The 25,816-nt window shown below is 43.9% G+C and overlaps 1 protein-coding gene across 1 annotated transcript in view; it reads right to left on the reverse strand.

Moving 5' to 3' along the window:
- Positions 1-4,598: 4,598 nt before the first annotated feature.
- The window catches only part of LOC311356320 (protein diaphanous homolog 3-like), a 235,268-nt gene continuing 214,050 nt past the window's right edge, over positions 4,599-25,816 (reverse strand). The window contains 2 exon segments of the mRNA XM_084476091.1: positions 4,599-4,779; positions 4,781-4,926. Coding sequence (XP_084332217.1) covers positions 4,732-4,779; positions 4,781-4,926 — 194 coding nt within the window. The 3' untranslated portion in view covers positions 4,599-4,731.

The following is a 25,816-nucleotide window of genomic DNA, read 5'->3' on the forward strand; positions in this document are numbered from 1 at the left end:
ATGAAGACGGGGACCGGGCGGGAGCTGGATCAAAAGCTACGGTTCCGAACCCGCCGCATCCCCCCCCCCCCCCCCCCCCCCGCCCCCCCGTCGTGACTCACCTGTGAGGCGCCGCACAGCTAGCCAGATTAATAGGCGTCTATCTAATGAGTGTCAAGGCGGTGACAGCCGCACTATTTTTAGTTATTGACTTTCAACTTAACTACAATGTCGGCCTGTCACGCCGCCGCCGCCACGCAGCACGCTGATAGAGAGGTGTTTCTTTTTATTTACAGAGGCTTTGCTTCTTTGTTTTCCCACCACTCTCTTCTTCTTCCCAAACTGTTGAAACTTGCAACTCTGGTGGCACGGATGTTTTGCTCTGTTGTCAAGGTGACGCTACGGCTGGACCGGGGCGGTGTCACGGGATAACTAGTGCATCTGAGTGAGCGTGTGCGCGCTCTCTGGTGTATTCTTGTGGTTTAAAGTAGTCCAGCGGTGAGTGCGTGGCGTGACGGCCTGCCTCATTACAGCAAACTAAACACCTTAATCACTCCCCTGGGGACCCTCCTCCTCTCTCCCCTGTCTGTCGCTCTCTCTCCCCTCGCCTGTCTCGCCCTCCCTCCGCTACTGTTTCCGTGTTGATCAAAGCCAGGTCATGCCTCCCGAGGCTCCCCTGACACAGCAGACGGCCCCCGTATATATATACACACACACACACACACACACACACACACACACACACACACACACCATGCATAGGGTTAGTGGTCGGTAGCAGTCGTGGCAGAAGCGCTCATGCTTATTTTGACAACGGATGTTGGTGACGGATGTTTTGGTGAGGCTAACAGAGGAAGTTAGTTTGATCAGCCAGACCGGTAGTGTACTTTAATGAAGAAAGAAAATGATATCAATCACAGAGGCATCATTAAACTAATAGTCCTTTCTAATATTCAGAATCCTTTTTAACATGTTAAGTAACACATGATGCATGAAATAACATGTGTTATGTTACATATACTAAAGAAACTATATTTCTATTTATTTAGACATATTTCAAATGACTTCCTACTATATAACAACCACACTACAAAGCAAAGACCTTGCTACTACCTTTACTAGAACACACACATGCAGCCCAATTAAAAAACAAAGGGAGTCATTTGGATTCAAAACAAACAAAACAAACTGCTGGGGACCGAGCTGTGCGCTGCGGGGAAACAGCGTCTTTTATGATGTTTTCACGTGCGCTCTCGTTGTTTCACATGCACTCTCGTTGTTTCACGTGCACCAAGATGAGGCGTGTTCGCGCTTCATTTGAAAGAAACACAAAGGGCTGAACAACAGAAGGTCAGATAAAGCAACTAAAAGCACACACACATTCATACACAGCTGTGCCGTTGAGCAAAACACCAATACACACAAACACACACTCGCTGAAGCTCTGATCAGTGAAGCTGAGGTACAGACGTTCTTCTAAAAGTAAAGCTAGTTTCAGAGTTTACTGATTCGTTGGTTGCAGTCTGCTAGTTTAGAGAACTTGGGGTGCCACTTTATAATAGCTTTCAGTCATGAGTTATTAATAAGCTTTTGGTTAATGATGAACTAATCATTAGCAAAAGATTAATATACATTTGTAGATGATTAATAAGTGCTCAGCCTATCAGCGTGTCCAGCGGACTGTACCAACTAGTAGGCTGATCTATCAATCCTACATCTGGGTCGACACTCCCAAATGTGATGTCACCAGAGGGAAGAATTTGCCACGGCTTGCAATGGCTAATCACCATCACACCTGAGGTGAAATAGGGGTTCCTTAAACATAGCACTCGCTAATCATCTACAAATGTATTTTAATGTTTTGTTATTGATGAGTTCATTAACTTAAGGATTATGAATGACGTTATATAAAGTCTTTCCAAAGTTAGTTACTGAGTATCTCATCTCTATTTTGGACTTTTTTTCATGGTATTGATTTGAAACATTCACAGCCACTCTAAAAACGTTGGTGAGCGGCAGGATGTGTCGGCTTGTTCCCTGCTGGGGAAAAGCCTAGTAGTGCTTGCCGAGTTTATGTTTGCTTTTATAAAGTTGAATAAAGTGAACCAAGCTTTGAGCTTGCCTACTACCAGACTAAGATTATATGAGTATCTGGACAATGGGGAGGAGAGTGAGTTTGTGGAGGGTGAGGAAGAGATTGTGGAGGTGGGAGTGGAGTAGGATATGCAATAGATGGTGGATAGTGAGGATGAGGAGGGGGAGGAAGAGGAGAATGTGAGGAGGTGGGAGTAGAGTAGGATATGCAGTAGAAGGTGGAGTGAGGATGGTGATGAAGTGGATGAGAAGAGCGAGGAAGTTGATGTGGCAGAGGACGATAAAAAGGTGTCAGAGTGATGAGGTGGAGAAGGAATGGAGGAGGATGAGGAGGAGCTGGTGGAGGAGGTGAAGACAGAGAGAGTTCTCTCAGGGAATAAAAAAGATCAGACAAATAATTTTATATTTTTAGCACTATTCTTCCGCAACTCCTTTAGGAAATTCCCTTCTATGATCGCACCTCACACACACACCTCTTTTTCAAGCTCCTACACTGTCTTGTCAGAAGTCTTGTCTTGTCTTGTTTTTGACAATAGGGTTCTTTAGATAGATAGGGGGGAGAGAGGTTGAGGAAGAGGGGGAGGGGGGAGGAAGAGGGAGGAGAGAGGAGAGATGACCAGAGCAGAATAATTTGAATATTTTCAACTAGGTACATTTTCTTTTACCGTTTCCACTGCTAGTTTAACTAGCCAGATGAACGTGGCACATTTATCGATGCATGCACACAGTTATTCCAGTACTTTTCCATTGATCCCATTACAAGTCTTTTACCACTCAATGCAGGCTTCTGCCTATTTCCAATGTAATTCCGGTTTATTCATTATTCGTGCATTGTTATTTTATTATCCGTGTAATAATTTGTATAATTGATCATTTAGAAAAGTTACCCCCTGTTTCAATCACTTTTTTATCTCGTAACCCAGTGCTTTGCATACTAGTATTGGTACGCACTGTACTGGTACTGTGTTAATACAAAAGATTAAACCGTAGTTCCAGAATAATTATGCCATAGTGGCAGGCTCTAAATCTAAGGATAAACAACTTTTTTGTTGACGTTTTGCTTGATTCCGTTCTGTTTGTTAGTGTCCAACCAGGCTCTGAAGTGGGCCAAAAACCAAGTCTCACTCTGAAGTGGGCCAATTTAAATTATTGTCTCTTGGACCCAAAATAACCCGAAAGAGGTTCACGGTTGGAGAAACTAAGTTTTCCTTTAATGATTTATTTGATCTAGCAGAGATGTTCTTCCATCTAGTTTGATAATTCAGAGTCATCGCCAAAAGTATTAAATAAAATGAGAAGCCATGCATGGATATTTTTTTCCTTGTTTTATTGTAAATGTCTACAAAACTCAAGATGAAAAGGCTGTACAACAGAGCAGAGTTTCACTGTTTATCCAAACGTTGGAGAAGCTTCTATGATTAAACATCACTTCTCCAAGTCTGCTCTTAAGCAAACATTAGAGTCACACCCATTCAGAGTGTGTGTGTGTATATATATATATATATATATATATATATATATATGTACATACATACATACATACACACACACACACACACACACTTAACTCACTTAACACACACACACTTAACTGGAAAGACATCAAAACAAAGGACAGCAAAAACAAGAAACTCTCTCGCTTAGAAAAGTGAAAAAATCTTCATATTTATAGTAATATAGAAAATGCAAATCAACATTTTTTTTGACTAAATACAAAAGTTTTGCACAGACATTCTTAGTCCAGTGTGGACGGAAGAGATTTAAAACAGACAAAAGGACAAAATACTAACCAAAACACAATCACCAATACGAACTTTGATGAATGACTTTTGATGACTTTGATGAAACATTTGTACCCATGTTAGAAATAAAGATTTAAAACATAAACATGAATTACAATGTATTTATCTTTTGTACTTAAAGACGGAGTTGACAACGATAAATGACGATCATACCTGTGGTGTTTATGATTAAAAGCTAAATAGGACCAATCGAGAAGCAGAATGTGTACATATATAAGGCAACACTAAAGTCTATAATTTAAAAGCACTGAATGTGTGCTAAAGACAAAGTCTTCAATGAGTAAGTGCTCAGTGATATGTCAGCATCTGCTGGTTCTTCCACTAGCTGGTCTATTTGGTACAATCACACCTCCAAGACTTTATTATCATTATTCAATGCTTTTATTAGTGCTAGAGAACGATTGGCCGTCCGTGGACTGTCTTTCAAGACATGTGTTTGTTGGCCATTAAGCGTTGCTTGTAACCACTGCTAGTAGCCTAATGCTAGAGGCATGCTACTAGTAGCATGTGTGTTGTGTGATTATGTGAACATGCGTGTGTTCCTCCTACAGAGCTCTGAGTCTTGCCAGCAGGGCGTCCACATCAGAATCTCCCTTTGGCGAGGAAGATGAAGAGGCCTGTTTACACTCTGTCGCAGATTCAACCACCAAATTACTCTCCACCTTGCTTTCCATCTCTCTCTCTGCAGGCCTATGTCTCTCAGCCATCCTCCCTCTCTCTGCCAGCCTCTCTCTCTGATTTTCTCTCTCTCCTGGTCTCTCTCTCTCTGCAGGTCTATGTCTCTCAACCGGCCTCTCTCTCCCTGCAGCTCTATCTCGCTCTCCCGGTCCCTCCCTCTCTGCGTGTATCTCTCTTTCTACCTTTCTCTCTCGCTCTGCAGCTCTATCTCTCTCGGCTGGTCTCTCCCTCTCCGCGGGTCTCTCTCTCTCAGTTGGTCTCTCTCTCTCCATGGTGGTCTTGTACTGGCCCCTAGTCGGGGGGCCTCTGGTCCCGGGACCCCCAGGGCCTCGGCTGAGGGGGGAGACAAAGCCCTGCACAGGTCTGATGTTCTCTGTAGGAGAGGAGAGAGAGGGAGAAGAGGTGGAGCGAGGGAGGGAGAGAGAGGGAGGCAGGGGGAGGGAGGAGTGAGGCGGAAAACAGAATCAGCATCATAAAGTTGAGTCAGGTATGGATCAAATCAGCCCTTACACTGTATGTAGAGAGAGAGATACTAGGAAAGGGAAAATGGTGGAAAACAAGCGACAAATAAAATAAAAAAGGAAGCAAGCGGGCAACCCAGCCCCCCCCCCCCCCCCCCCCCACACACACACACACAGGTGAATCTATTGTTCCCATGAAGTGACATGCAGTCAATGAAATGGATGTGCTGATGATTGGCTGGTCAGCTTCAAAAGAAGCTGACCAGCACACACACACACACACACACACACACACACACACACACACACACACACACACACACACACACACACACACACACACACACACACACACACACACACACACATCCATCTCCATGTTGTGAAGAACAACCTCCTGAGATTCTACACACATCTGTGCAAATATTTTCCATGTGTGGCACATTGAGAATCTTCAATGTCGTCTGGCCCACATATACTTTTGTTAGCAAAAACCACTTTGGCTGAGAGTCATTTTTTGTGTTCTACTGCAGTGGGGGACATAATATTGATTGAATTGAATTGAATTATTATTTTTTTCATATCTGTGCGATATAAAAACAATGCCATAAAATAATCCTCATCAACATTGATCTAAAGTATTTTGAACATGACAAATGTATGTTACACACAAGTTCATCTTATTGCAAAATAACAACCTAGGCTTCTGCCAATTTGCATTCGGATTGTATATTGAAAATTGAAGGGATGATTGACCAAAAAAAATCTGGCGACGATATTAAGGTGATTTTAGGTAGCTTTCTAACTCCTTTAACATCACTTTAAAGACGTGCAAAATCTCCCGCTTTACAAAACACTGACTACTAAACACTACTACTACTACTAGGTCTTAACATTCGTATCAGTGAGTGGTGAAAATGTGGAGCGCCACATTTAGACAGAGACTACATGCTCTCTGCTATGGAGCTATATCACAACTACGATAATCTCCGCAATCTGCACCCTACTGTGCATTTAGAGATGTTTCTGGTTGGGCAGAATGTCCACCGGCTTAGTCTCGTTAATCAGCATGAATGACGAGTGATTATAAAACAACTTTGCCATCTCTATTCCACGCATCTGACACCCAGAATTTCCGCTCTCCATAGGCTTGCTGGATTATGTAGATTGTAAAGATAAGATTATAATGTTAAACGGAACATGATACTGCGATTTTGTCGCACCAAGCACAGATAGGGACTTTTAAAGGGAGCTGATGCTTTATAGAGATGCTCTTAAAAAATGAATTGTATGGCTAATATCGGTCTTTTGCAACTGCTAATTCTTTGCAGAGCAAATTATGGCGGTACACCAAATTATTTGATGAATTCTCCCTAGAGGAATGGCTTGATGTTCTTTTTGCTTCTTTATTGGGCAGCACATCACCAGCTTTAGTGACATTATCCAAGGTTGCAACGATAATGATAATAAGTCCTTGGTGTTTTAGCATGTAAGCTTGCAACTCCTATGATGTTGTGGCTTTCTCCGCAGATGGCATATTGTCGTATTTTTCTCCATGTTTTTTACAGTGTGATAACTCACAGTGTATTCTTTGAATACGGGTACCGACTCCTTAAACACCAGCATACTGCTTTACTCTTCAGTAAGTACATATTTGTTTGCATCCTGTCAATTCACCTGTGCTTCTTGACAACCAATAGTTGCACTTTCAAAATAGAATCACAGTTCCAAACAAAATTTGTATACATTTTTTGGTGAGCCGTGGTCTAGTCTACCCTAGAACTTCAAAATGTGTATCAATGAATGTGTGGGTTACTGTGTGTTTATGTGTGAGAGTGTACTGTACTAAATGTTTGTGTTCAAGTGTTTGGGATTTAAGGATTGTGTGTGTGTGTGTGTGTGTGTGAGTGTGAGTGTGAGTGTGAGTGTGAGAGTGAGAGTGAGAGTGAGAGTGAGAGTGAGTGTGAGTGTGAGAGAGAGAGAGAGAGAGAGAGAGAGAGAGAGAGAGAGAGAGAGCGAGAGAGAGAGAGAGAGGGGAGTGTGTGTGTTAAAGTGAAATGGAGAGTGGATATATAAAGACAGAGAGCAATTGAGAAAGACAGAGTTATAGAGAGAGACATAACAAGCAATAGAGAGAAAGAGCTATGGAGAGAGACAGAGGGTGGATCCATATTCATGTGACCTTGTGCGGATATGCCATCGCATTTACAGTTTCACTGAACCCTAGTCCTGGTGGGGGTGGGGGAGGGAGGAGAGAGAGGGGAGGAGAGAGCGAGAGAGAGAGAGAGAGAGACAGAGAAAGAGAGCCAGCCCATAGGTAATGAGTTTGGAGCGGGGCCAGAGTGACATGACAGTGTGTTTTATGGGTCTGGCTGACAGGGGACGTCCCTGAACATAACCTCTGACAAATAAATGAGAGGAAGGAACACACACACACACACACACACACACACACACACACACACACACACACACACAAGAAAGGTAACATTTAATTAACACACAAATCCACCGACACACACTCAAGGAAAGGCAACATAAAATTCCAATGGTGCATAAACACACACTCCAACACATAAATATGACAGAGAGAAAGAACCACACACACACACACACACACACACACACACACACTGAAATAACATTTTGCTACCCAACCAAAGTCTTGAGAAGATCCCAGGGATGGGGGGTGTTGCTAACCTGGCTCTCGCCAGATGAATTTCGTTCCGCCTAGCTCCACTCATCCATCTGGGATCGCTCCATTGAAGAGGTGCTTTAGAAGGCTGGGCCTTATCAAAAATCCTTGCATATGATTGGACAAACCACTTGTCCGTCATCTTCATTGACGTGCTACTTCAACCACTCACATCGAAACCAACCCGTAGCGCTGATGAGAGCGACGCAGCGCACCAACAAAAGCCTTCAGAGCCGTTCTTTGATGTTCTTTTAAAGAAAAAAAATAGTCGCTAGATTGGACAACACGGATGAAATGGCAGCTTCAATGTTGACGCTTGCTTCCTCGATGCGAACCGCCATTGTTGTCTGAATCAAAACAGTTGCTTCTCCGCTACGTCACATCTATACTGTAGTCCCCAAATACCTCCCGATGGGAGCGATCCCAGATGGAGAGAGTGGAGCCAGGCGGAACGAAATTCATCGGGCGAGAGTCAGGTTAGGGTGTTGCAAGGCTGAAGTAAATGGTATGTTGATCAGAGGCTAACCATACACTCTGATTTCATCGGGGACTGCTCTCACACTGACACCAGACCCACACTGTCTTGTGTAGTGGTTCGGGTGTCTGACTCCTAGTCCAAAAGTTGCGGGTTCGGTCTCCCACTGTCCACAGTGCCTAAACGTTTCAGTAAATTACACTTTGGACTTTTTAAGACTTCTTTAATGCCACTTGGAATGCACGACCAGTTTCACAACGAGAAAAATCCCAAAGATAAAAAACTGCACTGCACAAATATAATCGACCAATGTACCTAAAGCGTAATGGACAGTAAACAAAGATAAGCGTTGCTAAATGTTGCCCAGAGAGACCGAAAGACGCTGGTGTTCCATGCAATCACACTCTTTTCTTCACCTCCGCCCCACAAGCTTGGCGCAAACAGAAGAAGAATACAAAGTAGCAGGCAAACAGAATCCCACCATTTCTTTAAAACCTTTGAAAACTGGATTCAAAACAATTTAAGACTATGAGGATCCGCGGAAACCCTGTGTAGGCTTTCTGAGCAAGATACCCCCTGACACCCTACCTGCTCCTAAAGGACATGAATCACAAAATAATTCATGAGAGGTTAAGGTGGGACACAGACACACACAAACACCAGAACACTCCATGCAAAGACGCACTGCAAAGTACGTTCTGATGAGTAAGATATCACCGCGCACAGAGAGCCCAAACATAACCCGCACACCCACCCACCGGCACATACCTCTCATCATCAATCCATCCATCCATCCATCCATCTATCCTCCCGGCCACTCATCCATCTCGGCGTCCCAAGACAGAGGTCACCCTGAATGGGAGGGGGGCCCATCACTGGATCATGCATCACATCCCAGTCAAACACGTCTCTTTGGGATGGGAGAGCTGCATTTCCCAGCATGTTTCTTTTTTCTTTGTAGATTAGGTTTAGAAAATGGAAGAAGCTGACACATTTCCTACTTAATAAAAAAGTGCCTAGGCCGTGTTACCTAGGCTACATGTACCTAGACTCTAGAACACGAGCACACCAAATAAAGTGAACCAGTGACGACAAAGTGAACAAGATGATATCAGAATAAACCAGGTGATATCAGAGTGAACCAGGGGATAGCACAGTCAACCAGGTGATAACTGAGTGGACCAGGCGATAACAGAGTGGACCAGGTGATATAGACCATTGACACAGACCTAGGACAACAGAGTGAGCCAGGAGAAAACAGAGTGGACCAGGTGACAACAGAGTGGACCAGGTGACAACAGAGTGAGCCAGGAGAAAACAGAGTGGACCAGGTGACAACAGAGTGGACCAGGTGACAAGAGTGGACCAGGTGACAACAGAGTAAGCAATATGAAAACAGAGTGGACCAGGTGACAACAGAGTGGACCAGGTGACAACAGAGTGGACCAGGTGACAACAGAGTGAGCCAGGAGAAAACAGAGTGGACCAGGTGACAACAGAGTGGACCAGGTGACAACAGAGTGGACCAGGTGACAACAGAGTGAGCCAGGAGAAAACAGAGTGGACCAGGTGACAACAGAGTGGACCAGGTGACAACAGAGTGGACCAGGTGACAACAGAGTGAGCCAGGAGAAAACAGAGTGGACCAGGTGACAACAGAGTGGACCAGGTGACAACAGAGTGAGCCAATGCCTTGTTTCCACCGAGTAGTGTGGTACGGTGTGACACGGTTCGCTTACATTGGCGTTTCCATCACAAAAGTTTGGCAGGGTCCCAAAATAAGCACCTATTTTTCGGCACTCCTCTGTTGGGGTACTAAGGAGTCTGAAAGGGTGCCGAAAAGGTGGAGCTATACACGCCGTCCTTTGATTGGTCGAGAGAATCATCACTTCCGTGCGACGGGGGGATAAAAACAGGCAAAAGCTTTGTTTATTAAAGAAAATGTTGCGCAAAAGCTTGCCGTCCTTCTTGGATGTCCTCCACTGTTGCTCTTTGTTTAATGTATCACGTTTCTTCTTTTTCATTGAATTTCTTAGCGGGCTACCCTGCTATGATGTCACGATGCTTACGTAGCTGCCGCGGCTATTGCCAACCAGCTCAGGCCCCACCCCACCATAAGGGTACCGTCGGCGGTGGAAACGCCAGATTTAGCGTAACCGAGCTGTCCCACTCCGAGCCGAGCCGCACCGCTCGGTGGAAACGAGGCACAACAGGGACAACCGAGTGAGCCAGGCGACAAAAGAATGAGCCGGATGATAATAGCAAACCAGGTGATATATACCAGTGACAATGGAGCGGGCCAGGTGAGAACAAGAAGACGCTTCTGAACCTTTTCGAAATCCTGCATTCACGTCACAGGGCCGAACTTCAGAGCCCCCCGGTGACTCGCTCCTTATTGCGACGAGGGGTAATGCTTAGGAGTACGGCAGGGCCTGATGCACAAAGGCTCTGAGCAGCAGCAGAACGTCTGGCCCAAGAGTCCCAGGCGAACATAACATAACGCTCGCCATACTTTAACAAGACACCTCATCAAGGAGCAGACGCCCTGCTCCTTCTTAACAGGCTACAGAACTTTGCCTGCGGCTATGATGAGAGCTGGCAGATCCACCTTGGCTGCCCTGCACCCGCTCGCTCTGCCATCGGCTCACGCCTCAACTTTAGCCTTCAGCCGGAGCTGTAAAACACGTCCACAAGATGTAAAACAAGCCTCGTCCCCAGGCACGAGGTCTCCCTTCCCCGCTGCGGCTCCGGCGTCGACACTCGCACTGCTGAACCGTCGACTGGGGAGCATCCTCTCAATTCCAAATCGCTTAATAACCGTTTTTCCCGTTTGACGATATTGTTAAGATATTTTGTAGAAGGAGTGGGGGGGGGGGAGTTAATTTTACTTGTAAATAGTGAGGAAGGAAATGAAAATAATTCATATTCCCTCCTGTCAGATCATTCGCTCCATTAACATCTGTGGTTTCAAATGAAGCTGATATGCATCACTTCATCTCTTACATCCAACCCGTCCTCTGGAGAAGTTAATTTGATAATTCTGAGGAGGAATCAGGAAATGGAAAAGGAATTACAATGTACCTGTAATAAAATGAGAGCAAGGGGGGCATGCTGGGTGAAGCAGGGGCATGCTGGGTGAAGCTGGGTCCTGCAGGGTCATGTAGGCTCATTCTGGGTAATGCAGGGTGGTGCTGGGTCAAGCAGGGTCATGCCGGGTAATGCAGGGGCATGCCGGGTCCAGCAGAGTCATACTGAGTAATGGAAGGGTCATGCTGGGTCAAGCAGGGACATCCTGGATAATATTGGGTGATCCAGGGCAATGTTGGGCAATGGATGGATGTCTAAAGAAAGATGCTTCCTTCTAGATACAGTATTTCAGCTTTGGAATAGGCTCCAGGCACCTGCCACCCAAGCAGGACTGATACGGTGAAGTAATCACATGATGGATATTCCATGAGGTTCATTAATCCGACCAATGGATAAAACATGAGGGAAAGTAAACACATGACATAGCATGAGGTCTTGTCCTACGAAACAGCTCTAATGACCGCTCTGTATCTAGGGAGAATATAGAGATTACCCAAGATGGAAGCAACACACGACACACTATAAAAATGTGCAATGTGATGGCCAGCATTTGTCCAACCATAAAAAGGTGCTGACCAATGGAGGCAGAGCAAAAGGCTGTTCTTTTTCTTCATCTGAAAATATCTATGGAGAGAAACCCACCATCTCCCATGGCTGATCATCTGGTCCATTGACCACCACGTAAACGATAAAGCATTTGATCATTCTGACTGGAAAGAAGAGGATGGGCAGTGCTACCAGCACACAGACAGGCAAGTGACTTATTCTCTACACTGCATGAATGACCCATCAAGTAAGAAAACATCTGTCCGTGCTTATTACTTGGAGCCTAAATGAGCCAGACTGGCTCAGCAGATTAACCAAGGTGGTGGTTTTGTGTTTTCTGATTCGTTTTTTTTATTGTAAGGTATATGTGTATATATATATGTATATGTTGTTGGCTTGGGAGGTGCGAGATAACACAACATAGCAGCTTCTCAAGTGCTGCCAAGACCAGGGAAAATACATGTTGGCACAACTCTGTTGGGCTGTTGAAACCAATAGCGAGTCACTGACCCAGTATATAGGGGATAAGTTTGTATGTCATTGATTTGTACGGGAGTTTATCAACAGTTGGTTGTAAGTGACTTTAAGATGCCCTCTAGTGAAATATTTACATGTCCATGTAGTATTTATGTTCAAATATAAATCAGTTAAAGTGCAAAATAAACTTTACAGCATAAAACAGCTTTGACCCTTCTGTATAGCAACTAGAAGCTCTGAAAGACATTCAGATGCCATAGAGCTGTGTCGGAAGTCAACCAATTCAGTCAATGGGTGTAGTGTTGTGCCTGCCAATATTAAAATAACATTAGCATCAGGACGACAGCACAGGAGCGAGTGGAAATGGCTAGTGTATTGTATAGTATCTAGTGATATTGTTTTTCAAACTTTATATTAACATGAGTGAGTTTCTGTTGACACAGTACGAGCTTCTGCAATTCAATTGTCACTTTTAGTGAATCTAATCTATCTAGCGTTAGATAGCTATAACTAATTGGGAAATATGTAATTCATTCATAACCTGATACGTATTTTACTCACTAAATATATAACTGGAAGACTGGAAATCCAGACCCATCTGAGTTTCTGTTGACACAGTACGAGCTTCTGCAATTCAATTGTCACTTTCCGGGTAAAAGTAGTGTAACGCGTTACTACTGAAAATATGGTAACGAAACATAGTTCCTTTTTCAGTTGGGCACAACGTTACTTTTCCCAGGGACAGATTTGACAGCGACACTGCCTCAGCTGCGCACTTGCGCAATAGTCGCGGGCGCTCATTCCACACTGAGGCTGGTTCTAGCAATAGCATGCAGAGAGCAGTCAGTCATCATGGCAAGCGCAGCGGAGCAACCAACGGTAACTTTTGAGGGATGGAGGCAGTGGCGGTTTTAGGCACGAAGCGGGCAGCCGCCCGGGCGGCATTATTTCACCAGTCACATTGGGGGCGGCACGAGCACACAAGCAAAAAAAAATCATCAGCGCCGGCCACAAAGCGGTTTTCTATTATATATCATATCACTGTGTGGGGAATTGGCATATTGGCGCCCCCTCCGGCTGCAGGCGCCCCTGCTTGCTGAGGAGATGCCGTGCACAGAAGCTGTGTGAGAAGGGGAAAGGGGAGGGGGGCGCGGGGGACAGTTCACCTCTGCGTCTCCCAAGTGGAACGGACAAGGGGGGGAACGGGGGATCCACTGCGTGGATTGAAATCCTTATTGAAGCCTGCAGGGTTATGTGATAAACATACGGAGGAACGCGATCGCTGAGCTGCCCTGCCCCAACATTGCATGAGACGTTAAACTCAGCTGGAATCGCCGCCCACAACCATCATCCAAAATGTGATGTCAACAGACCAAAACCGCCACTGGATGGAGGTATTCACATTATTTCGAACTGATTCAAAATAAGCAACATAAAAGTAACGTAAAAGTAACGAGTAGGCTAACAGTAACGAGTTACTTTCCATAGAGGGTAACTAAGTAAAGTAAGGGATTACTTTTTTAAGAAGTAACGAGTAACAAGCAAACACTACTTTTTAAAAGTAACTTCCCAAACATTGGTAGTTGACACCAAAATTTTGACTATTAGTCCAGTCTCGGGTACTTGGCTCGTTTAGAATCGCCCCTGCCTGCTTCAGAATGGCTGGCTATATGCATGCACAAACCTGTCCTTAAAACAACCCTAAATGTTTGTTTTCAGAAATGTGCAACTCACCGAGTGGTTATTGATGTTCGTTGATATTCCAGATCAAGTATCGTAACAAACGAATACAGTTTCTGTCGTGTTTTATTGCACATTTATCGCATTTTCTAAATCCCATTGATTTCTGTTGGACGTCCGGTTGTAGTCTTTTCGCTCTGTTCTCCGTCTCAACAGTAGGGCTAGAAACGAACACCACTAACCACTCGGTGAGTTGCACATTTCTGAAAACGAACATTTATGGTTTTTCTAACAAGACTCCAACGATCAGTTTCAGGCCGGTGCACAGTGCGCACATTAGCGCACATTTCAGTGCGCTTATCATTTGTTTTGAGCCACGGCACATCTTGGCGCCACTTAAAAAAATATATATATATTTTCTTCTGCTCCGGCTCCGTTTGCCTTTTCTTTGCAGGTGGCGAATGCCAAAGTAGCTGCTCAATGTATTTAGTTTTTTTTTTGATTTTCTTCGATCTCCTGTTAGTTACGCAAAAGCGTTGAAGTGGCACAAGTGACCTTACGCATCCCTGATTATGGGCGCGCATGCATGCTTGTGTACCAGTTATGTGCACCCCTGTATATAACACACCAATGGAAAGGGTAAAACCGAAGAAGCATGATATGAGTCTTTAAATAATATCCATTACATACCGTCAAGATATCTTGCCTCAAGGTTTAAATAAATACTTGGCTCATTGGCTTGAAGGAATAAAAGGAAATTGCTAGACTGAAATGACGAGGATTTGGTGGAACATCATTTTCTGATGCTTAAAGGTCCCATGGCATGAAATTTTCACTATATGAGGTTTTCTAACATTGATATGAGTTCCCCTAGCCTGCCTATGGTCCCCCACTAGCTAAAAATTGCGTTAGGTGTAAAACGAGCAGTAGGCATCTTGCTCCGCCTTTGAAAAAAATGAACGCTCAAACGTGCGGATTTGGGATCTGGCCCCATATGTCGTCATATGGGGCCAGGTTACCTCCCCTTTCTCTGCTTGGCCCGCCCAGAGAATTTGGCCCGTCAATGAGACAATCAACTAGGACCGTGCGAGCGCCACATGTGTGTGTGTGTGAATACACACACTGTAACGCAAGTGTTCTTTGTTATTTGGATAACCGTTCTGCTGTTGGTGTTATGGCGCATAACACGTAACACAATAACGCAAGCTTGCATAAAGCTCCCATTTGGAGACAAGACTAGACTGCGATTCGTAGTGGGGGTTATCTCGGCCATGGTTGAGAAGGAATTGGGAACCGCGACATGGAGGAGAAAAGGATTGTTGCCCAGGATTGTCCTCCGGAGCCCCGCTGCCCGCTGAACACTGCCCGTTGCCCGGGGTAGTCTCCCGCCGGAGCCCTGCTGCCTCCGCCCCGGGCAGCGGGGCGGAGGCGGTCAGCAGGGCTCCGGTGGGAGACAACCCCGGGCAACAATCGCGGGCAACAATGCCTTTCTCCTCCATTTCACGGTTGTCTGTACTTATTGACGTGGAAGTGGAAGAACCAGAGGCGTCTGAGAACCCGACGCAGTCGTTTGAGATTCATAATATCATCCGGAGGCGCAAACAGCTTTGGACCATGATTATATTATATTATATAGATATCTAAATATAATATGATATTATTTAGATATAGAGCTCCAGGACTCCCGCCGGAGCACCCGGAGTGTTCAGTGTTCCACTGTAAACACTAGCGCATGGTACCGTGGCCGCAAGCTGCTCAGGGCCACAACCCTCCACCCTCCACCTTGACCTGCCTCAAAAAACGGAACGTTTGTGGAGAGCTCATTGTGGGACTGGCTCGTAGTGGCTGTAACTCTGCACCAAGGCTGAATTTCTTGAACGACTTCAAGTACTGTATTAGGGGCCCACTAACTCCTATATTAAAGCATCCATAAAATAGCATGCCATGGGACCTTTAAAGCACACCTTGATGACCCTTGTATAAAGTATTTTATTTGATTAGCAAGATAGTTTACAGACAATTGCTTTGTATCAGGATTTAAAAACTATTGTTTTGTATGAGTTTAAAGATTATTGGTTTATTTAGTTTATAGCCTATTGGTATTTATTGGAGTTTAAACAGGATTGGTATGTATGAGAGTCTATAAATGATTGATCTGTAGATGATGCTATATGTGATGGGCTGCTGTGTTCTTATGCTGATGCAGGACATAAAGACCTGCATGGTAATTAGACTGGCTGGATCCTGTGATAGATGAGCAGCACAGAGGATGACACGCTTCTGGTAACCTTCCAGATGGCAGGATGCGCCTTGCTCAAGGGCACGCTGACAGAAAGGAATATGGATAATGCTGCCGTGACCTCGTTGGATCTGTTACAGAAGCCCCATAAACCAACCCCAGCACCACAAACCAGGTAATCTTTACACACTCCTGCCACCTTAATATCCACTCCATCAGTCAGTTTTCAAATTCAAAGTGACTGCACAAGTCGCTACGGATTCCAGTATTGAGGAGCAGCTAGGGGTTAGGCATCTACAAGGCACCCGCATAACTGAATACTATAAAATACCTGTCTGATGCGGAGCTGTTAAAGATGGCAGATGCAGTTTGTGCGGCGGAAAACGGTCCCCTGGCGTCCCTTGTTTACAACATCATCTCCCTGCCGCTCGTATATTTTCCAAAACGGAACGCTATTCAAACCATCTGTGAAGTCGCGGAATAAAAGCGTTCCCATGTGACAGCTGTCGTTTCAACGGGCCATAAAACATTTAGGGAGTGGGAGTTTGTTCAGGAAGAACTCCATTGGTCCTTCCACATTATTTTATTTTCGGAGGACAGGGGCGGTGGACTTTTATTGTGTAGGTCATGTGCTTTCAGTGTGCGACACACAACACAGGAAGGTTATGTCCACCGTCAGCCTCGTCAGGGCCGAGTGTTGCTGGAAGACACTCGAAGGCTTTACATCTTTAGATGTGGGGGAAAAAAAACATGCATCGCAATGAAACAACCTTTAAGTGGCGGTTCAAATGCATCAATCAGGAAAGGTGGAATAATGCAACAACAATGGATTTTTTATATTTCACATTAAAATTCCCCATTATTAAAAAAACACCTAACAAACCAACCTAACTGGGACAACAGGGGAAAACAAATGATGAGACGGAACGGTGGTGGGCTGTTTTAAAGGTCTGTAGCCCACCAGTACTATCCAGATTCCTCTCATTTATTCATCATCTCCTACATTTAATATTCAGGACACAATGGAGGAGAGGGGAGTGTAAGCAGGGCATGCATATGTATAAATGTGTGTGTGTGTGTGTGTGTGTGTGTGTGTGTGTGTGTGTGTGTGTGTGTGGTGCATGTTAATATAAGAGTTGGTACCATTGTGTAATTATCAAGGCGTGGATCAGACAAAAAAACTGTTATTTTTAGTTATGCCCCTTATATATTACATTATAACACTACACTGGGGTCAGCCATATTGATGTTGTGTGTCTGTCAGTGTATATAATATATATATATATATATATATATATATATAGCATGTAGTTGTGTGTATGTATGTGGACACTAGGTATATACAATGTTTAGGGGTTTGTCCTTGAGCAGCGAGGTGGGAGTGCAGGGTAAGGCCTGCGGCTGTGTGGTAAAGTGTGTCAGGAAGGGTGGCCCAATTCTACAGCCTGCTGTGTTCTTTATGCCTCCGTAATTAAGCATCCCTACCTGGCAACACTCCAGCCAATGGGCTTGCGTCCTGCACTCGTTAATTGTGGCTTGTGAGATAGCGTATATGTATTAATGGAAAGGTTTCTAAGATAATGCTGAGGTAGAGGCTAAGCTAATGCTTAGGTAGAGGCTAAATCTAATTCTACGGTACAGGCTAAGGCTATGGATAAGTGGAGACTGAGGTTAAGCCTTTTTCCTTCCATACCTTTGCACTTGCAAAGGTATGCCTATGTGGATACTAGGGTGATGTAAAGTTATGGCACATGGAGCCCAATTGAGATTTAGTAGCGCCCTAACTGCCTTCTCCCCCCCTCCCCAACCCACTCTGAGCTGCACTGGAGCTTGACATCACATCAGCATGCCTTGCTGGATGTACCAATGTCTCCCTGTCTGGTGAGCTGCCACACACAGCCACACACAGGGACCCCCCTTGCCCCTCCCAAAGCACACAATTAGCATTCCTACATACCAACTGATCCACCCACCCTCCCTCGCTCCCCTCTCTAATAATGTTTGCGACTCCATTGATGTGTGAGTGTAGCTGGGTTTCTGCTACGAATTAAACATGTGCAGGTATCAGACTATGCTGCTGTTGTATTTGTTGTAATTATTTGACCAGGACGATACACTTGATAAATATGGATGCCTCTCTCTCTTACTAGTTATCGCTTTCCCTCACTCTCTCAAACTTTCTAGTTATCTCACTCTCGCTCTCTACTAACTGTAGGTATCATTCTCTCAACAAATTATTATTCTCTCTCTTGCTCAACTAACTATAGATTTCTATCTCTCGTGACTGTAGCTATTTTTCTCTCTACTAACATCTGTCAGTATCTCACCCCCCCCCCCCCCCCCCCCCCCCCCCACACACACACACACACACACACACCCCCACACACACACACACAAAATGGGGCATGAATAGCTATACATCTTGCAGGTTTGCATGCATGTGGTGTCGAAGAGTAGTCAACCCGTTGAGCAATCAAAACCATGTAACTGTGAACTTGTATCTATCACCATTTCAGAGTAAACAAATATATATTTCTTGTGCCAAAATGTTCACAGCATGACAAGCTTTAAGTATATTCTTGTCACACTGCTCTTTATTAGACTTAAAAAGTGCTAGAGAAATATTTTTCTCCAATATCATTAAAACCAATACTAATAATGCCAAAACCCTATTTGCAACTGTTGACAGACACAAATTCCACCTGACCTTCATTCCATGCAGAAATCTAATCTCTAAAACTCTTGTGGAAACTGTGACACAACTAAAGCCATCCACCTGTTGCCTTGATACTTTACCTACCAGCCTCTTTAAGAATGTTTTTGACTGCCTAGCAATAGACATATTGCAAATAGTTAACAACTCTCTCCAATCAGACAATTTCCCAAAAGCCTTAAAAACTGCAGTTATTTAACCCCTTTTAAAAAAGCAGAGCCTAGATGCCTCTATTATTAACAACTACATACCAATATCAAATCTACCCTTCATAAGTAAAATCATTGAGAAAGTTGTCTTCCAGCAACTTATGCCGCTTTTCCACCGCCAGTACCTACTCGACTCGACTCGCCACGCCTTATTTGCGTTTCCATTGGCAAAAAAAGTACCTGGTACCTAGTACCGGGTACTTTTTTTTAGTACTACCTCCGTCGAGGTTCCATGCCAGCGGAGTAGGTACTTTTGTGTGACGTAAACAGGCTGCTGGTAACTGATTGGCCAGCGGCTGTAAATGGGAATATTCACTCAAGTTAAGTTGTGTCCGGCGTGGTTGGAGTCCACGAACCCGCTCCCGAGGGGGACACTGATCAGCGTTTCGCCGTGTGTGTCGCTCCTTTCCCGGGGCTAGAGTTAGGCTGCGCGTCGTTATGTGTGTCGGGCGTGGTTGTGTGTGTCCGGCGTGGCTGGAGTCCACGGACCGGCGTTTCGCTGTTTCGTTTCAGTGTCGTTCCTTTCCTACGGCTCGAGTTTCGCCTCTATCAACGCTACGTTATGACAACAATAGACGCGCAGTCATTGCGCTTTTTATTTTATTTTATTTTATTTCCCATCATAACCTTTCCCGGGAATCAGGAAATAGTCTTGATCAGATTCAGATTTCCCGGGAATCGCGTCTCCCGTGATTAAAACCTAATGACGACCCGCCCATGGTGGAGAGGTTCTTTTCTACGACCCGCCCACATTGAAGAGGTACTTTTTTAGATGGAAACGCAACCAAACCGAGTTGAGTCGAGGCGAGTCGAGTCGAGTCGAGTTGGTACTGGCGGTGGAAAAGCGGCATTAGTGACTTCCTGGCATCAACTGATTGCTATGACACCTTCCAATCCGGATTTCGACCCCTTCACAGCACCAAGACCGCCCTTATTAAAGTTGTAAATGACATCCGTCTTAACACAGACTCTGGCAAAATCTCAATACTAATGCTACTAGACCTCAGTGCTGCATTCGACACTGTAGACCATACAATACATTTGGACAGATTAGAAAACTGGGTGGGGCTTTCAGGCACAGTCTTAAATTGGTTTAGGTCCTACCTACAAAATAGGAACTACTTTATTTCCATTGGCGACTATGTTTCAGAATCAACATGTGGAGTCCCACAAGGTTCGATCTTAGGACCCTCTCTATTCAACATCTACATGCTCTCACTAGGGCAAATCATGCAAAATAACAATATTGACCATCATTGCTATGCTGATTTGACACGCAAATCTATGTACCGCTATCACCAAATGACTATCAGCCCATAGATCTGTTGTGCCAGTGCATTGAGCAAGTCAAAGACTGGATGTGTCGAAATTTCCTTCAACTAAATGAGGACAAAACCGAGATAATTGTATTTGTAAGTAAGTAACCCAACACCTTCACTCTCTGTCCCTGAAAACCTCAATCAAAGCCAGAAATCTAGGGGTTATCATGGATTCAGATTTACATTTCGACAGTCACATCAAATCAGTTACAGAATCTGCATATTATCACCTTAAAAACTTAGCAAGACTTAGAGGGCTCATGTCTACCGAAGGCTTACAAAAATGTATACATGCCTTTATCACTAGCAAGCTTGATTACTGCAATGGTCTCCTTACAGGTCTCCAAAAAAAAACTCTAAGGCAACTCCAGCTTGTTCAGAATGCTCCTGCTAGAGTTCTAACAAAGACCAAAGAATTGTAACATATTACATTAATTCTTGAATCGTCGTGGGTAAGGACCAAGTTCCTTTAGGTCGGGTTGGAGTCCCGACGTGGGTAAGGACCAAGTTCCTTTAGGTCGGTTCGGAATCCCGACGTGGGTAAGGACCAAGTTCCTTTAGGTCGGGTCGGAGTCCCGACGTGGGTATGGACCAAGTTCCTTTAGGTCGGTTCGGAATCCCGACGTGGGTAAGGACCAAGTTCCTTTAGGTCGGGTTGGAGTCCCGACGTGGGTAAGGACCAATTTCCTTTAGGTCGGGTTGGAGTCCTGACGTGGGTAAGGACCAAGTTCCTTTAGGTCGGGTCGGAGTCCCGACATGGGTAAGGACCAAGTTCCTTTAGGTCGGGTCGGAGTCCCGACGTTGGTATCAGGGACTGTTGATCTTAAATACATTGCACTTTCTAAAATGCTTTTTTTTTTACTTTGCCTTTATTTTCTATCTATTTTACTTCTTTTTTTTAATTTTTACTATTATTTTCTTTTATTGTATGACAATGTTGATATGTGAAGCACTTTGAGTCTGCCTTGTGTATGAAAAGTGCTATATAAATAAAGTTGCCTTGCCTCCACTGCTAACACGCCTGGAGATTAAGGTTAAATATGGATGGCTAACAAGTTCAAGTAAAACACCAGCCTAAAACACTTTGACATAGTTAAGATATGTCTATTAGTACAAAACACCCGGGGTCCTCCTCTACCTTTTTGTGTAATGTTTCACCTTGCCGCGGCTAAACTGGATTTCTGTACATGCTCCTGCTCCATATAGAAACAGAGCTCTGATAGTTACAATGGGGATAGATAGAAGAGTATGTCTCCAAATCGCTGTAGCATCAACCCTCAGTATCACATCTTGCTTTGATTTACACATGAGTGGTTCAGGCTCAGAATCATATAGTTGCAGCGTTTCTATGGCACAAAATATGTAATTTGCTATGAGGACACATATTTGTACAGGCTTCGTTCGAAGAGAAAGTGTTCTTTAGTCATTCTTCAGAGCATAAACCTAAGACATAGCTGCATTCCAAAATGTTCACCAAACTATTGGCTATAACTTAATTACTTTTTTATTTTTTCCAGTTTGAGACTGAAGAAAATTTAACACTGTATGCACAATTAGCTAAGCTAAAGTAAGGCGTGGCAAGCTCAGTCACCACTAACTAAGTTTTGCCAGGCTAGCTCTCCCAGCCAGGTCGTTAGCTTTCTATGTTTTTTTCACTAGTTCTCAGTTCTTTAGGTGCAAGTTCAGGTTAAGTAAAGTATTTTGGGCACAAGTCCTAGTCCAGTCTCAAGTCTTTTGGGTGCAAGTCAAGTCTTACATTAAAAGTGGACACAGAAGATTTAAAGCGGACAATATGTTCCAAATCTGCGTTGAGTAATTTTAGATTTTTGTTTAATAAACATGGTTAGGCCTATTACATTTCATTTAGGGAAAAATGGGCAAAGCGTCCAATTCCCTTAGAAGATAAAAGTAATGAAACTTTAGGGATTCATACTTCCTCAACGTAGAGAGAACAAGAAACCAATCTGGAGTCTCCTATATTTATGGCCTAATGGCGGGGAGACCAAATCCTTGCAGGCTGTTGTAACGTATACTAAATCTTACAACAATTATTTATCAGGCCTATGTCTACGTATCTCTTCAATTTCGATAATTTTGTCATCCCTATTTTACAAACACAGATAATTCTGCATTATTTTTGCGTATTCTTCTCACATGAACAGTAGCTATGCTTCTATTACTCTGCAAGTCAATATAAACGTCTAATGGAAAGCAAATGCTTACCCAGCAAACTACCCTTCTGGACGCACAATGATGGATTTGGACTAAAAACCTCTGAATTTGTGTGACAGGCAAACGGCAATTTATGCATATTTTGGCATATCTCTTTATGTAAGTATGTAAAAGTTGCATTTTCAAACCTAAACACATGACAGTGTCATACTGGGATAATCACTGGATCGTTTGCTGCCAGAGAGAATGTCCCTGCCTATCTCAAAAGTCTACGGTCCCCAGCTCTGACACATAGCATACTGCCAAATGTCTAGCTAGCTATCACAGTTAATAATAAAGCCTGTTATACATATCATTACCATACATTTGATTAATTTATTAAATGTATAATTTACAGAATGTTGCCTATGATGTTGAGAGGGGTAGATAAAGTGATTCTGGGTAATGTAGGAACAGCCCACTGGAGCAGATCCCGGTAAGCCTGGCATTACAACAAGTGACAAATTGCGAATAACAATGGTACAATTACTCATATTAGAAAAATACAACCTTGAATGAATAGGGAATCGATGTTGGACACTTAATAAGAATGTCAAAGCATTTAAGCCTGTATTATTCCTGTATATATGTCCGCCGAAGGAGCACTGTAGAATACCGCCAATCAGGGCTGTGTGTGTGTGTGTGTGCGTGTGTGTGTGATATTGTACTTTATTCACCCAAAAGAGGAACCTTTGTGTGCGCATGATTATGGGTTGGAGACTATGTTTGATAATGTGTATGCTATTGTGTGTGTGTGTATGTGATCATGTGTGTTTGTATGTGAGTGAGAGTGAGTGTGATTATGTGTGTAACACTCAGTATGCAGACCCAGCTCTTCCAAACAGACTTATGCATTCCCAACAGCCTGGAGTCATGCTTCATATTTCATTGAAGTTGAATATTTTAAAAGATCAACCCACTCCAACCCTATAAAACCCACCGTTCTGGGCCCTCTGGTCCTACACATAAAATGGGATCTGCCATATTGCATTACAGACAGGCATGTCACCCCTCCTTGCTCCTCACTGATCATCTTCCTCCCTTCTGTCTCTCTTCTGTTCTGTCTTCCTCTCATCTGTCTGTCTTCTTATATTTGGTCTGTCTTGCTCTGTTCCGTCTGTCTTCCTCTCATCTGTCTGTCTTGCTCGGTTCCGTCCGTCTTCCTCTGTTTGGTCTTCCTTGGTTTGGTCTGTCTTCCTCAGTTTGGTCTGCCTTCCTGTATTCAGGTTGTCTTCCTCTTTACCCGTCATCCTCTGTTCGTCTACCTGGCTGTTTCTATCAGCCTTTCGTCCTTGGTTTCTCTCACCATCTTCCGCTCTCCCTTAATCTATATCCCCCTCTTTCTATCTATCGTCGGACTCTCTTCCTTTGTCATACTACTGGGTCTCTGTTCCTCCTGTTCTCCCTTGGTGTGTCTCTCTAGTCTTGTGTTGTGAGCTATGAGCTTTGTCCAAGCTGTGAGAATCAGAAGGTTTATATACCTACCTACCTACCTACATAAGGATCATCAGTCTCTAAATGAATCAGGGTGTGTTCCATTACAGCAGCACGTTTACGTTCTAATGTGTTTTCATGTGTCTGGCAACAGCAACACACCTTAAATTATAGAGCTCCAAGTTACACTCAGAAGCTCCACCACACACACACACACACACACACACACACACACACACACACACACACACACACACACACACACACACACACACACACACACACACACACACACACACACACACACACACACACACTTATATTAGATCATGGCACTTAGATGATCCTTTGAGAGAGGAGAGGAGGAAAGAAGTGGTGGAGTGAGAGAAAACAAAAAGGACGAAAGGGAACTGCCTCCTCCATAATGTATCACAGTGAGTTGACATAATAATATTAACAAGCCGGAATCACAGTAAAAAAAAGGCCAGACGGTGACGGAGCAGAAGACAACAGACTGACATTGAAGCACAATAAAAACATGGCGACAGAGGAACCCTCACAATAAAGTTGTGAAGACAGATAACCAAGCACAATAAAAAGCATAAAAAGAATGGCAGAAGTGAAAGATTGTGCGAGCCTGCTGTTGTCTCCTCCACGCGTGGCTTCACAGAGATGAAACAGAACCAAAAAGAGGGACAACATCAAATGACTCCCAGCTCCCAGTATCCGAAATATATAAACATATCTACTAAATAAATATCTCACCGGCTCTGCATCCTTCATCAGCCTTTTGACGAGTGTGTGTGTGGTTGTGTGTGGGTTCATGTTCGTTTGTGTGTGTGTTTACATGCGTGTGTGTGTGTGCGTATGCGAGTCTGAGTTTGTTTGTGTGTCTGTGTTTATGTGTGTAGGGGCTAATCATACATGACAGTATTTGACCTCGGCGGGCTTGCTGTTTGATAGAGGCATGAAAGAACGACGTAGTGTTTCCCCAAAGATGTTTTCCAGCAGCAGTGGAGCTGTGTGCGAGGTGCACTATGTTGATGTGCGCGTGCACGGTCGCAAGCCACATTTGTTTGGCATTTATGTTCATGGAAATACAGTTTTCAGTCGACTATGCGATACATAGTCATCCCACTTTCTGGGTTTCAAAATACGGTTGCTTCTCTTCAACAGTCAAATATCGGCTTTTTATTTATAGTATTATTAAAGAGCCAGTGAGCCCACTGTTTCAGATGGCTTCGAACACTATGTGATTTACAAAAATATGAAAAAAAAAAAAAGAATATATATATGCTATACATATATATATATATATATATATATGCTATACACATATATATATATATATATATATATATATATATATTATCCCCATGGTTGTGACCCACGCCAACTTTGATACTTTTTTAGTACCGTCGCTGTGTAACTGTTATAAGCAATGTTGTATATGAGATCCGCCACATACCATAGCTTGATACTATAGTTGTGCGGAAGCCTAAACCCTCACTTGGACACAGACACACACATCGCAGCTCAGACGAAGCTTCACCATCCACACACACCATAGCGTTATACTAAATGTATCCCGGAAGCCAATACCCTCGGACAAGGGTATTAAATAAAATCGCTGTTCAACCAGAGCTTTACCATCCACACAAACAGTGGCTTTATACTAAATACAAGTGTCCGAAGAGCCCAACTCTCTCGCAGACAT

The sequence above is a fragment of the Micromesistius poutassou genome (assembly GCF_964030765.1).
Source record: "Micromesistius poutassou genome assembly, chromosome: 12".
NCBI classification, from domain to species: Eukaryota; Metazoa; Chordata; class Actinopteri; order Gadiformes; family Gadidae; genus Micromesistius; species Micromesistius poutassou.